We start from the raw sequence: 14,213 nt of genomic DNA, 5'->3' as shown, positions 1-14,213 counted from the left end.
AATATCAAAATTCTTGTTAAAGGTCATGGATTTATTTATTTATTCACTGTCAAACTATACTGAGCAGTATTCATTGTATGAACCTTTCTTATTTGTTATGACAGTGTCATAAAAAAATATCTACATTGCAGCATGTAAACAATTTGACATCCTTAAATTCTTGAAAAGTCAGTGATAGGGCTGGACAATATATCAAACGATATTGTGAGGCGCGTTTCGTCAATGAAGCCGGTACTTTGATTAGTAGTAAATCTCCATCACGTGCGTTCCGCTCAGGTTCCGCTGGAGCGGCAATTAATACACAGAGACGTATATCTCTGACAAGCTACGCCATATCGCCATATCGAGCTTAATATCGAATGCTTGTTGTTCGATATATTGTCCAGCCCTAGTCAGTGACATGTTATCTATTTTGTTAGTTTTGGAGACTAGCTTTTATCTTTTTAAAATGATTCTCAAGTAATCACAAACCACTAGAAACGACATGGCAGTTCATTGATCTAAAGGTGTTTGACCCCTGAATAGACTGCTGGAGAAAAATAATTGGATTTTGTCTTTCAGAGCCTTACTGCTGTGCTCTGTTAAGACTTTATGAGTTGTTAAAGTGTGTTAGTTGGGTGTAGAATCTGTTAAGGATAATTGAAATATCCTGTTAGAGTATTTAGTTAAACTGGATCCTTTGAATTAGATTGTCAGGTCTGGTATTGTGCCTGTTTTGTTTCCATTCCTGTCCGTGTGTGTGTGTGTGTGTGTGTGTGTGTGTGTGTGTGTGTGTGTGTGTGTGTGTGTGTGTGTGTGTGTGTGTGTGTGTGTGTGTGTGTGTGTGTGTGTGTGTCTGTGTGTGTTTTGGGCTGGTGTTATAAATGCAGCTGACCTCACTGAGCCACTGATCAATGCTGTCACTGCCCTCAGATGTCAGCATCAAAGCCTGTGTGCTAAGCAGTGAACAAAGATGGACTTAATACAAGTTTAATTAGGAGAACGAGAGGAAGAAACAGAAGGGAGGGAGAGCCCCATCTCTTTAAGCCTTTCCCACAAGCCATGATTCATCATCGGAGCTCACAGAGTTTTGATGTGTCCGTGCCCACAGGCATCTGAGCTTCTGTCCCCTTCAGCTACTCTTTAACGCAAAACAGCTTTAAACTTCACGCAGATGCTGGGTCTCTGAGAGGTATCAGTTACGCTGTTTCATGACGTGATGTGGTTAAGTGTATGGCACATGTGTGCTTAGTATAGGAGGTTTTCCCTGACGTTTTTTCAAAGCATTGTTCCTCCACCCTTTGTATTTATTCTGTCAACCAAAAGATATTCTCATTAGCAAGAAGAACAAGTCATCCACATCCATTATGGATGTATAAATATCACAGTAAGCACAGAACCCGTCCCAGTTCGATTTCCACTTGGGAGCAGCGCTTGCATCATCAGTGTCGGATGGATCAGTGTAAAGCAGTGCAGGCTGCTGGTTTGGTGAAGAGGGAAAATCAATGTTATTGAGTCAGCTTGCTAACCCCCCTTCAGGCTATGAATCATGCCCTGTGCTTTCTGCACTGGCATATGATATAGTGTTTGTGACACGCTCTTTTGATTCTCATCTGCGTTCATGTTCACCTTTTAAAATGAGTATTCTATCATCATTTACTCACCATCATGTCGATCCATACCTGTATGACTGACTGGAACACAAAAAGCAGATGTTTTAAAGAGTGTAACTCTGAAAGCATACTTTGAACAAAGGGTGCAAAGCTCCAAAATGACAGAAAGCATCAAAGAAGTACAAAATGATATGGGTTTGGAGCAGTGGTTAAACTGTGTTTAAAAATGAAAGGTAGGCTAGGCGGTTTTAGAGAGGCTATGACAGACTTTCCCATATGAAATATTTTTACTTCTTTTAATCTAAAAAATAGGAAAGTATACATTTCAGTATACTTTTTGCTAAGTTCTCAGAAATATACTTAAAATGATATTTAAGTATACTTGACTTAAACTTATAGGAAAAAGTATATTTGAGCTATACTTGTGCTCTGATAATCTGAGTTCCCTTCCGGGAACTCTACACTGCGTCCTGAAACGCTGTGGGGAACGCCATTGGCGGGCCGCACTCTGAGTCATGTCCAACGTCCAATGAGAAACGGGAGTGACGTCACAGGCGCGGTGACGTCATCGACCAGGAAGTATAAAAGCACGTGCGTTTGAAGCTGGCGTCAGCTTTTGTCATTCAGCGAGAGCGCTCTGTGTGATTGTCTGTCTGATTTGCATTCTGCTGGTTTTCAGTGCCAATTGCACTACTTTTATTTGAGCAGAAATGCCAGGGGGAAAACGTTCTTTTAAGAACGAACGTTCTTTTAAGAACGAACGATCTATGGCGGTTCAGCAGCCACATAGACGGTGTGTCCCTCCCTGCCAACGCTTCATTGTTGGTGGGGATACACACGATCTATGTGTAGCCTGCTTGGGAGCGGAGCACGCTAGGTCAGCCCTTGAGGGGGCTGGCTGCCCGCAGTGCGAGCGATTGCCGATGCGGTTGCTCCGTTCCCGGAAAGCCCTCTTTGAGGAGGGGGCTTTCACTAGCGTTCCCCGCGGGTCTGGCCCCGCTTCCGTCGAGGCGGAGCGGCAGCTGCACTCGTGGGGTTCGCAGCTAGATCTGCTGGAGGGAGTTGAGACGGGTGATCCCCTATCTCTCTCCTCACCCAGCGGATCGTATGACCTCCTCTTGGATGAGGAAGCCCGCACGGCGGTTCCTTCCCTCCGAGAGGAGGAGTCAACGCTTCTCCTGTCTTCCTCCGAGGAGGTTGACATCGAGAGCGTTGACCTCCCACAACCGCCCCCCCGTTCACCCCAGTATGAGGAGCTGGTGGAGGTGCTGACGAGCGCGGTGGCCAAGCTTAATATCAGCTGGTCACCCGCTCCAGATCCAGAGCCCCAGGCGAGCAGGCTTGATGAGCGCTTCCTGCGGGCTAAATCAGCACCTCCCAAACGGAGCCTTCCCTTTTTCCCCGACCTCCATAAAGAGATCGCGAGGTCGTGGGATAGGCCGTATTCCTCTCGTCTCTACTCCCCCGCCTCAGATTACTACGGTAATGTGGGGGGGATGGAGGGATACGGCTACAGGGCGATGCCTCAGGTCGAGCAGACATTAGCAAGCTATCTGTCTCCCGGCCTGGCATCGTCCCTGAAGGCTCCGTCCTTGCCCACCAAGCCATTAAAGGTAACATCAGGCTTGATGGGCAAGGCTTATGCGGCAGCAGGTCAGGCTGGTGCATGTTTACACACCATGTCTGTGCTCCAGGCGTACCAAGCCGACCTGCTGAAGGAGCTTAGTGACGGCGAGGAGGTGAGCGTGTCAGAGATGCGCAGGACCGCTGATCTGGCGCTCCGGGCCACCAAGGAGACCGCCCGCGCTGTTGGGCGGTCTATGGCAGCCTTGGTGGCCGCGGAGAGGCATCTCTGGCTGACCCTGTCCGACATGAAAGAGAAGGACAGGGTCACGCTCCTGGACGCCCCCCTGCACCCCTCCGGCCTCTTTGGTGACTCTGTTGACACAGTTGTCAACAGGCACCAGGAGGCCCGTAGGCAGGCAGCGGCGTTCCAGCGTTACCTCCCTCGCCGCACTTTCTCCTCTGGGGCTGCTGGACGGGAGCAGCCCCAGCCGCACTCCAGCTCCTCACACAGGGAGACCCAGAAAAGGAGCGTTGCTACCCGTGCCCCTCCGGCGCGGCCTAGAGGGCGGGCTCAGCGACGCTCCAAGCCGGGGCCCTCGAAGACTAGGCCCGACCTGAGGGTCGTCCTACAGTCTAAGAGGGCCGCGGCTAAACGGCCCTGATGGTCGTGGCCCAGGGCCAATGAGGGCAGCCCCTCTCGAAGAGTCAGGTGCCTCACCGCCTCTGAGGAGTACGGTGACCACCTCTCTTCGGGGCCCTCAGGAGATTCGTCAGCTAACCCTGCCGGTGTTACAGGGCGCGGCAGTCTCCCGCGAACATCATTCTCTGGTCCTTCGGCCCGGAAACGTAGCAGAACCAGAGAGTTCGCCACCCCCACGGGGGTCTCTAGAGCGCTCACTTCAGGTGCATCCTGCCAGTTCGCTGCTACAGGTCACCAAGTTAGCTCCTCTAATAAATCCAGAGACCAGTCTCGAGAGGCTGGTTCCCTTAGTAGAATTTCTGGCAGCGTGGAAACTACTGCCAAATATTTCTATGTGGGTCCTGCGTACTGTAGAGAAAGGTTATTCCATTCAATTCGGCGCCAGGCCGCCACCTTTCAGCGGGGTATTCCCTACTCTGGTAGGCCCCGAGCAGGCTCTGGTATTGGAACAGGAAGTGAATACTCTCCTGAGGAAGGAGGCCATCGAGGTGGTCCCTCCTCAACACAGAGAAGCCGGGTTCTACAGCCGGTACTTCATTGTTCCCAAGAAGGATGGGGGCCTGCGGCCCATTTTAGATCTCAGACAGCTAAACCTCTCAGTAAGAAAACTGAAGTTCAAAATGTTGACTGTCAGACAGGTCGTGTCTCAAATCAGGTCCGAGGACTGGTTTGTCACGATAGATCTGAAAGACGCATACTTTCACGTCTCCATCCTTCCTCAACACCGGAAGTTTCTCAGGTTCGCTTTCAGGGGCAAAGCTTACCAATACAGAGTTCTTCCGTTCGGCCTAGCGCTCTCTCCCCGAACTTTTACGAAGTGTGTGGATGCTGCTCTGGCTCCATTGCGACTCCAGGGCATCCGCATACTCAACTACATAGACGACTGGCTCATTCTAACCAGTTCAGAACAGTTAGCGGCTCAACATCGAGATGTTGTTCTTGCTCACATGGAAAAGCTGGGGTTGAGACTCAACGCCAAGAAAAGTGTGCTGTCTCCATTACAGAGAACCACTTATCTAGGTGTAATTTGGGATTCGACCACGATGCAGGCACGTTTGTCACCTGCTCGGATAGAGTCGATCCTTACTGCAGCAAATGCGGTCAAGCTAGGCCTGCTACTCACTGTCAAACAGTTCCAAGTACTGTTAGGTCTTATGGCAGCTGCATCCAACGTGATACCTCTTGGACTGCTGCACATGAGACCACTGCAGTGGTGGCTCAAAACCAAAGGGTTTTCCCCGAGGGGGAACCCATTCCGCAAGATCAAGGTCACGCGGCGCTGCCTACGTGCCTTAGTCATGTGGAAAAAGCCCTGGTTCCTATTACAAGGTCCAGCGCTGGGAGCTCCTTGCCGCCGCGTCACGCTAGCGACAGATGCATCCCTCACCGGGTGGGGAGCGGTCATGAGTGGCCGCTCCGCCCAAGGCCTATGGAACGACCAGCATCACTCTTGGCACATAAATTGCCTAGAAATGTTGGCAGTGTTCCTGGCTCTGAAGCATTTCCTTCCAGACCTGAGAAACCGTCACGTGCTGGTCCGCACAGACAACACGGCGGTGGTCTACTATATAAACCACCAGGGAGGTCTGCGTTCACGCCCCTTATACAAGCTGGCGTGCCAGATCATCCTGTGGTCACAAGGGAAGCTTCTCTCATTGAGAGCAGTTCACATTCCTGGACGTCTCAATGTGGGAGCAGACGTCCTGTCGAGGCAGGGGCTGAGGCCCGGGGAATGGATGCTTCACCCTCAGGTGGTGAAGCAGATATGGAGAGTCTTTGGTCAAGCCCAGGTGGACCTCTTTGCGACTCAGGAGACATCGCAATGTCCCCTTTGGTACTCTCTAGTTCCTCCAGCTCCTCTCGGACTGGATGCCATGGTACATACGTGGCCGAGGCTTCGTCTGTACGCCTTTCCCCCGATCGCTCTGCTCCCGGGAGTTCTGGAAAGAGTGCGCCGGTACGGAGTACGGCTGCTGCTAGTAGCCCCGTACTGGCCGGCCCGAGTATGGTTCTCGGATATAATCGCCCTCCTCGACGGCTCTCCATGGGAGATTCCTGTCAGGAGCGACCTTCTTTCTCAGGCTGGGGGCGCAATATGCCACCCCCACCCAGAGAAGTGGAAGTTATGGGTGTGGCCCCTGAGGGGGCACAACTCATAGAAGCTGGTCTCTCAACCGAGGTTGTTGAGACCATCCTTCAATCCAGAGCTCCCTCTACGAGGAAACTTTATGGCCTAAAGTGGAACCTGTTTGCGTCATGGTGTCATGAACGCCACTCAAACCCAGTCCACTGCCCGATTGGTACAGTGTTGGAGTTCCTGCAAACTCGTTTGTCCGCTGGGTTAGCTCACTCCACCCTGAAGGTGTACGTGGCGGCTATATCGGCTTACCACGCCCCTCAGGGCGGCCTTTCAGTGGGCAGAAACCCCCTGGTCTCACGTTTCCTCCGCGGTGCACTCAGGCTGAGGCCTCGTGCAAGACCGAGAGTCCCTACGTGGGACTTGGCTGTGGTGCTGGAAGCGCTGTGTAAGCCCCCCTTCGAGCCTCTGGAGGAGGCCTCCGATCGGATGCTTACCCTAAAAACAGCACTGCTGTTGGCGCTAACATCTCTTAAGAGAGTCGGTGACCTGCAGGCCCTTTCAGTGGCCCCTTCCTATATTGACTTTGCCCCAGGGTTGGCCAAAGCATTCCTCTACCCAAGAGCTGGGTACACACCCAAGGTCCCATCAGTAACACCACAGCCAATAACGCTGCTAGCGTTTTATCCTCCTCCATTCGTGGAGCACGACCAGAGGAAGTATAACTTAATGTGTCCAGTAAGAGCACTAGACACTTATGTCCACAGAGCTGCCCTGTGGCGTAAATCAGAGCAATTGTTTGTCTGTTACGGCCCCCCTAAGAGGGGGTGCCCGGCTTCCAAGCCTACTATCAGTAAGTGGATCGTTGATGCCATCTCTACTGCATACGAGTCCTCTGATCTCCCATCCCCGATGGGAGTCAAGGCTCACTCAACTCGAGGCGTCGCAGCCTCCAAAGCTCTGATGGCAGGTGTCCCGATCCAGGACATCTGCAGTGCGGCGGGTTGGTCCTCACCTCTTACGTTCGTCAGATTCTACGAACTAGACCTCAGAGCCACTCCGGGCTCAGTCATCTTTCAGCCCTAGCACAAAGGCTAGGCTCAAGAGGTCAAAAAAAAAAAAAAAAAAAGGCGCTTTCCTTCAAGTAAGGAAAAGAGTTTTTACCCCTTTTTGTTCTGGCAAGTTCCCCAGACAAGGGCGTATGACTCTCCTCTATATTCCTTCCAGCCTCGTGTGCCCGAGGGCCGAGGCCTGTATTCCTCGTGTCTGGTGGTTGATAACAGACAGAGATGAGTTCGAGTGTCCTGGCAGGATCACCAGGCGCTCCCTATGTCCCTCTTGTACTGGCTGTACGCAGACAACGGACTACCATTTCTCCTCGTGTGCCTGAGGGCCGAGGAGCATTTCTCCCCCTGCACTGGTCATGTGACAGGCAGCGGTTGAGAACCTTATCCTCGTGTGCCTGAGGGCCGAGGTCTTTTTATCCCTCTCGTCTGGTGATGGATCACAGACAGAGATGAATTCCAGTGCCCTGGCAAAATCACCAGGCACTTCTTGTGTCCCTCTTGTGCTGGCTGTAATGCAGACAAAGGACCACTATCTCTCCTCGCGTGCCCAAGGGCCGAGGAACACTTTCTCCCCCTGCGCTGGTCTGGTGACAGGCAGCGGTTGAGAACCCTAGCCTCATGTGCCTAAGGCCGAGGCCTACTCTATCCCTCTTGTCTGGTGGCTGATCACAGACAGAGATGAATTCCAGTGCCCTGGCAAGGTCACCAGGCACTTCTTGCGTCCCTCTTGTACTGGCTGTAATGCAGACAATGGATCGCCACTTCTCCTCGAGTGCCCGAGGGCCGAGGAGCACTTCTCCCTCTGCACTGGTCGTGTGACAGGCAGCGGTCGAGAACCCTATCCTCGTGTGCCTTAAGGCCGAGGTCTCTTATCCCTCTTGTCTGGTGGTGGATCACAGACAGAGATGAATTCCAGTGCCCTGGCAAGGTCACCAGGCACTTCTCGTGTCCCTCTTGTACTGGCTGTAATGCAGACAATGGATCGCCACTTCTCCTCGAGTGCCTGAGGGCCGAGGTTCATTTTCCCTCTTGTCTGGTGATGGATCACAGACAGAGATGTATTACCACTCGCGTCCTGGCAAGACCACCAGGCGGAGTTACCACAGTGTCTCATCAGGTAAGTATTTTTAGACACTGTCCCTTCTCGGTCTTGCGAGACCCGACGAAGGATGACATGACCTCGTGGGCTCGAGGGCCGAGGTCTCTTTCCCTCTGATCTGGTGGGCTCCACAGTCAGAGATGTATTACCACCCATGTCCTGGCAGGATCCCCAGGCTGAGGTTTGTATTGTATTATAACGCTGTCTTTTCCCCCCTTGTTCTAGCAGACACTAGGCAGGGTGCGGAAATTATGGGGACGTTGATACCTCGTTCCCCACAGCGTTTCAGGACGCAGTGTAGAGTTCCCGGAAGGGAACGTCTCAGGTTACGTATGTAACCCTGGTTCCCTGAGGGAACGAGACACTGCGTCTCGGACCATAATTCCCGCATCCCTGCTGCGCTCGCTTCATGCCTATGAGCTGACGCCAGCTTCAAACGCACGTGCTTTTATACTTCCTGGTCGATGACGTCACCGCGCCTGTGACGTCACTCCCGTTTCTCATTGGACGTTGGACATGACTCAGAGTGCGGCCCGCCAATGGCGTTCCCCACAGCGTTTCAGGACGCAGTGTCTCGTTCCCTCAGGGAACCAGGGTTACATACGTAACCTGAGACGTTTTCATTGTTAAATGCAATGGCACTATTACACATCTTCTGTACAGAATATCTAAAACACAAGTGAAGAAGAAACCAAAACAACAGATGCTTCCACATGTAATCTAACACAATTGTCAGGCATAAAACAGCATCAAAACCATAGATATGTAAAACTGTGTAACGTTATGAAATAAAATGTCGATCCGTGAAGAGGTAATACAAACTTTTTTGTTTTTCTTTTAGCTTTTTGTTAAAAAATTCCACATTCAAGTGTTTATAAAAGAATGCATGAAGCTAGAATAAAATGTTTTTGTTTGCAAGCAGATACCCTGTTCTTTCTTTTGATGTTTTGTATGTTCAGATATTTACATAACAAAATATATACAAATTAATACCTAAATAGGGACATAGTAGTATACTTAAAGTATAATGTAAAGTTCGCTTAAATAAAACTTCAGAGTATAAAATTACTAAACTAGTAGTTTACTGAGACTATACTTCTAAGTGTACTGAAAATGAATAAAACGTATTTAATTAGTAAACTATCAGTATACCTATAAGTTCACTTTTAGTATACTTGCAGTACAAACTGAAAACATAGATGTAAACTAGTTGTGTACTCAAAGATTACTAAAGTATACTTTTATATACTAGAAAGTGGGCCAATTTATGCTGCCTTCATGTGCTATCGTAATTATGGTAAATACCAAAATCCGACATGAACACCCACTCACGTTGTAATTTCCACTGGAAAGCTCGAAATTTTTTATGATACCCGAGTTGCCGAGATGGGATAAACTTTGACCTTTCAACATGGCGGACAGTAACGAAACTATACTGAATGATAAGCATTGCATGATGTTAAAAGTTCTCTGCTGTTTAGTTGGTTAGTTTGTAGCCCCCATAATGCTGGGGCATAAAGGATTTTAATAACGTCGCTATTTAAACGTAGTGTTGTCTTTAAAAATACCGTTAAGAGAAGATGCTTGCTTGTCGTGGCTCGCCTCCAGTAGGGTGCTGTGCGGTACAGTGTTCTGAAGGAGGCAATTTTCTCATGTTATTTTATTTGGTCTGTTTTACCAAAGTAGCATGTGAGGACAAATTGCCAGTCCGCCATGTTTCGCTTCACTACGACAACAAAAGCACCTGAACACGACACACTGGTAATTTCCACTTCACAAGTGGAAAGCATCATCTTTCCCATATCACATGAAGGCAGCATTAGTCCCAAGGAGTATTTACTATACTACTAGAACACTAATATTTGTATACTTACAACATGTATAGTATACTTAAAATATACTTGAACTTTACTTCAGTATACTAAACTTGAAGTATACTTCTTTTTTTTAAGTGTTGCCTTTAACACCAAATATGAGTCAAAATAGGTTTTCTAGATTAAAGGGTTACTCCACCCCAAAATGAAAATTTTGTAATTAATCACTTACCCCCATGTCGTTCCAAACTTGTAAAAGCTTTGTTTGTCTTCTGAACAAAATTAGATATTTTAGATGAAAACCGGAAGCTTTGTGACTGTCCCATTGACTGCCAAGTAAATAACACTGTCAAGGCCTAGAAAAGTATGAAAGGAGTCTTAAAAATAGTCCATCTGAAATTCATAAAATTATGGTTGAATCACTGATGTCAGATGGACTATTTGACAACGTCTTTCATACTTTTGTGGGCCTTTACAGTGTTATTTACTAGGCAATCAATCGGACATTCACAAAGCTCCTGGTTTTCATCCAAAATATCTTAAATTGTGTTCTGAAGACGAACGACATAGGGGTTAGTGATTAATGACAAAATTTTCATTTTGGGGTGGAGAAACTATTTAAATAAAAACTCCTGGACAATTAAACCATGTTTTATTTCTCATATAGTTTTGCCCTCAAGACTAAAATTTGGTGTAGAAGTCATGACATGAAGAAGAAAAAACAGATATAATGAACGAAAAAAAAAATTGTAATGAGCAACTTCATAAAAATGTTTGGGTGTGAGTGTGTGCAGTTTACATTGGACAACAAATTGTCTAATTACTGTCAAATTATGTTTCCCACAGACTTTATTTTTCTCATGAATAGCAAAGCCCCATTATAAAAGCACATATTAAAATCTCAGGGGAACTTGTGGCGAATTAGTCTTCTGTGTTTTGACGTCACAGCTCCAGCACACTATATCTCATTTTTTATCCCTATGTCATGTGCGTCATTCTGTAAATAAACCAAAGGTTTCTTCTTGCATTGTCACAACTGCTGAATTTCACGCATTTTGCTGCAGCAAGAACAGTATTAGATACAAAAATCAAATGTTTTTGTGAGAAATAAAACAAATGAAGAAGACGTCTATAATGGCATTTGGTGAATGTGTAAGTTCTTTGTTTTTTCTTGAGTTAGTTTGTGTGGGATGAAGACTCAAGGCTGTGTTAAGTGTTTATGTCCAGCTATTGAATTACTTAACAGAGCATGGCTTTGGCAGTAGTTCGTCCCATTGCAGGAGTAAAGTGTTAGAATTTACGGCTGTTGTTTTTGACTTGTTTCCCACTCAGACCTCAGAATGGCAGGAAATGAAAGAGGCTTGTATGTGCCATTATGTAGTTCCTAATCACACAGCGTTTTAACTGACATTCTGTCATTTTTATTTCCCTCTTTGAGCTATACGGAAATCTGTGTGTTGTTAATTTTACCGTCACTGAAGCACTGGTGGGTTATTTTTATCTTCCAATCACTCCGCGCTACTTCAAAAGCATGAGCCAGAAATAGAAGCCGTGCTGTTTCCGCTTAACCTGATGAGAACAATCCTCCAGGAACATTTTAAATGGTGTCTAAACAAATCGCCCTGTTGTGCTCCAAGATGATATTTGGTAGAAGAGATTCTGAGTGATAGCATTTATATGGAAATTCAAGAACCAAAGTGGCTTAAATGCAATAATGGGGCCAAATGTGCAGCAGTTTATGGTCTGAAGGACACAATGGCACTCCTGCACACACTCTTGCTCTGTCTCATTGTCCTTTTCTGTGGGTCAAGTGATTCATTTAATATGAGTCAACAGGAATGCTCATCAAAAGTGGCCCACACTCTTAGTGTTTTGTATGAGAAGTTCATAGAAAAGTTTTCAAAACCATTTCAAAGTTTTTATGACATCATAATCTGTTCCAAAAATGGTAAAAAAGCTTAAAAACTAGACAGCTTGAAAACATTAATGTAGGCACATATACGTGAGCAGAGGCAGACTTAACCAATAAGTGAGGCAAGTAGCCGCTTAGGGCCCCAGGAAATCGGGGGCCCCATCTGATATTGGTGAAGCACATTTGGCAAATGCTCCAGTGTGTATTTGTGTTTGGGGTTTCTGTTTTCAACATGTTTTTGCAGTATTGAGCAATGTGTCCAATCACAGACATATCTGTTGATTTTTTTTCTTAAACGCAATAGCCAATCAGAGCTGTTTAAGTTACAATCCCCTCACCTCTTGAAAAGCTGGAATTTTTGTTTAGTCCCGAGTTTTTGTACAGCAAATTTCTCACTGTGACTGTGTTTACATGTGCACCAGTAATGTGATTATTTCTAATAATCGCATATAAAGAATTGCCAAAATCCCATTATAATCACATTATGAGGCTGCATGAAACAAAACAAACCAAAAAACTGGGTCCCACTTTACATTAGGTGGGCTTAACTACTATGTAATTACATTTAAATTAATAATTTGGTACAATGCACTTATTGTGTACATACATGTTTTTACATTGTACTTATATTGTTAAAAATACCTATACAGTAAGTAATTACATCTGTAATTAATTTCTGTAATTACATTTATAGTTACACTGTTGACCCATCCCTTACACCTTAACCCACCCTTAAACCTACCCATAACACCAAACCTGTCCCTAACCTTACCCGTATTCCACCGTAATAAAAGCAAAAGTGCATTTCTCAAAATGATTTGTTTATGTGCTTTTTATGCATTACAATATCTCACAAACAAGTTGTGAAGGCATTCCATCTGTTATATTTATTTAAATCTTTTCTTCTCTTTCTGTTTTAGTGAGGACGTGTGTAAGAGGGGTTTCACTGTGATTATTGATATGCGTGGCTCTAAATGGGACCTGATAAAGCCATTACTAAAGACCCTGCAGGAAGCGTTTCCAGCTGAGATCTGCGTTGCTCTTATCATCAAACCAGACAACTTCTGGCAGAAACAGAAGACCAACTTTGGCAGTGCCAAGTTCACTTTTGAGGTAAAAAAGCAGTTATTGAGTAACTGCCTATTCATCTGATCCTCTCTCTTGTATGAGAACATACTGTAAAGAGTTTGTGTGTTGATTAAAATGTCAGTCTTCATGTTTCATTTCATGTTTTGTTATAATTCAGACTTCATTATTTAATGTTATAATTCATTCTTGGCTCAAATCAAACACAAAGCACACAGTCCTTACTTTCATCCTAAACTGAAATGTCTGTTTCCTACCAACAGACTAGCATGGTATCAGTGGAGGGATTGAGCAAACTAGTGGACCCATCTCAGTTAACGGATGACTTTGAGGGATCTCTGGAATATAATCATGAGGAATGGATTGAGCTCCGGGTTGCTCTTGAGGAGTTCTTGGCCAGCGCTGTTCACCTTCTTTCCCGCCTGGAAGATTTGCAGGAGATGTTGGCTAAGAAAGAGTTCCCGGTGGATGTGGAAGGCTCTCGGAGACTCATCGATGAGCACACTCAGCTAAAGAAGAAGGTGATGAAGGCTCCCGTGGAAGAGCTGGACCATGAGGGCCAGAGACTCTTGCAGTGCATTCGCTCCAGTGATGGCTTCTCAGGGAGGAACTGTATTTCTGGAAGTGCTGACTTCCAAAGTGTGGTTCCCAAGATCGCCAGTCTGTTGGATAAACTCCACAGCACCAGGCAGCACCTGCACCAGATGTGGCACCTAAGAAAACTGAAGCTGGATCAGTGTTTTCAGCTTCGATTGTTTGAACAGGATGCAGAGAAGGTGAGTTAGCACTGATTTAAGCTGGTATGAGTTGACTGAGTGAGTGAGTGAGTGAGTGAGTGAGTGAGTGAGTGAGTGAGTGAGTGAGTGAGTGAGTGAGTGAGTGAGTGAGTGACAGAATGAATGAGCAAGTTAATGAGTAATTCAGTGAGTTAGAAAGTAATTCAGTGAGTGATTGCATGAGTGAGTGAATAAGTAAGTACCTCAGTGAGTGAGTAATTCAGTGAGTGAGTGAGAGTGAATGAATGAGTAATTCAGTGAGTGAGAAAGTAATTCAGTGAGTGATTGCATGAGTGAGAGTGAATAAATAAGTACCTCAGTGAGTAATTCAGTGAGTGAGTGAGAGTGAATGAGTAAGTAATTCAGTGAGTAATTCAGTGAGTGAGTGAGTGAGTGAGTGAGTGAGTGAGAGAGAGAGAGAGAGAGAGAGAGAGAGAGTAAGTGAGTGAGTGAGCAATTCAGTGAGGAGTGATGGTATGTGATTAGGAGTGAATGAAAAAGTACTTCAGTAAGTAATTCAGTAG

The 14,213-nt window shown here is 46.5% G+C and overlaps 1 protein-coding gene across 1 annotated transcript in view; it reads left to right on the top strand.

Annotated features, from left to right (window-relative positions):
• Positions 1–14,213, top strand: part of LOC141340106 (kalirin-like) — a 204,343-nt gene that overhangs the window by 110,911 nt on the left and 79,219 nt on the right. Inside the window, exons 4-5 of the mRNA XM_073845039.1 lie at positions 12,748–12,940; positions 13,177–13,689. Coding sequence (XP_073701140.1) covers positions 12,748–12,940; positions 13,177–13,689 — 706 coding nt within the window. The remainder of the gene's footprint in view (positions 1–12,747; positions 12,941–13,176; positions 13,690–14,213) is intronic.

This window comes from Garra rufa, chromosome 8, assembly GCF_049309525.1.
Source record: "Garra rufa chromosome 8, GarRuf1.0, whole genome shotgun sequence".
Taxonomy (NCBI): domain Eukaryota; kingdom Metazoa; phylum Chordata; class Actinopteri; order Cypriniformes; family Cyprinidae; genus Garra; species Garra rufa.
The sequence above is the reverse complement of the archived record's forward strand: the minus strand, read 5'-3'. Positions and strand labels throughout refer to the sequence as shown.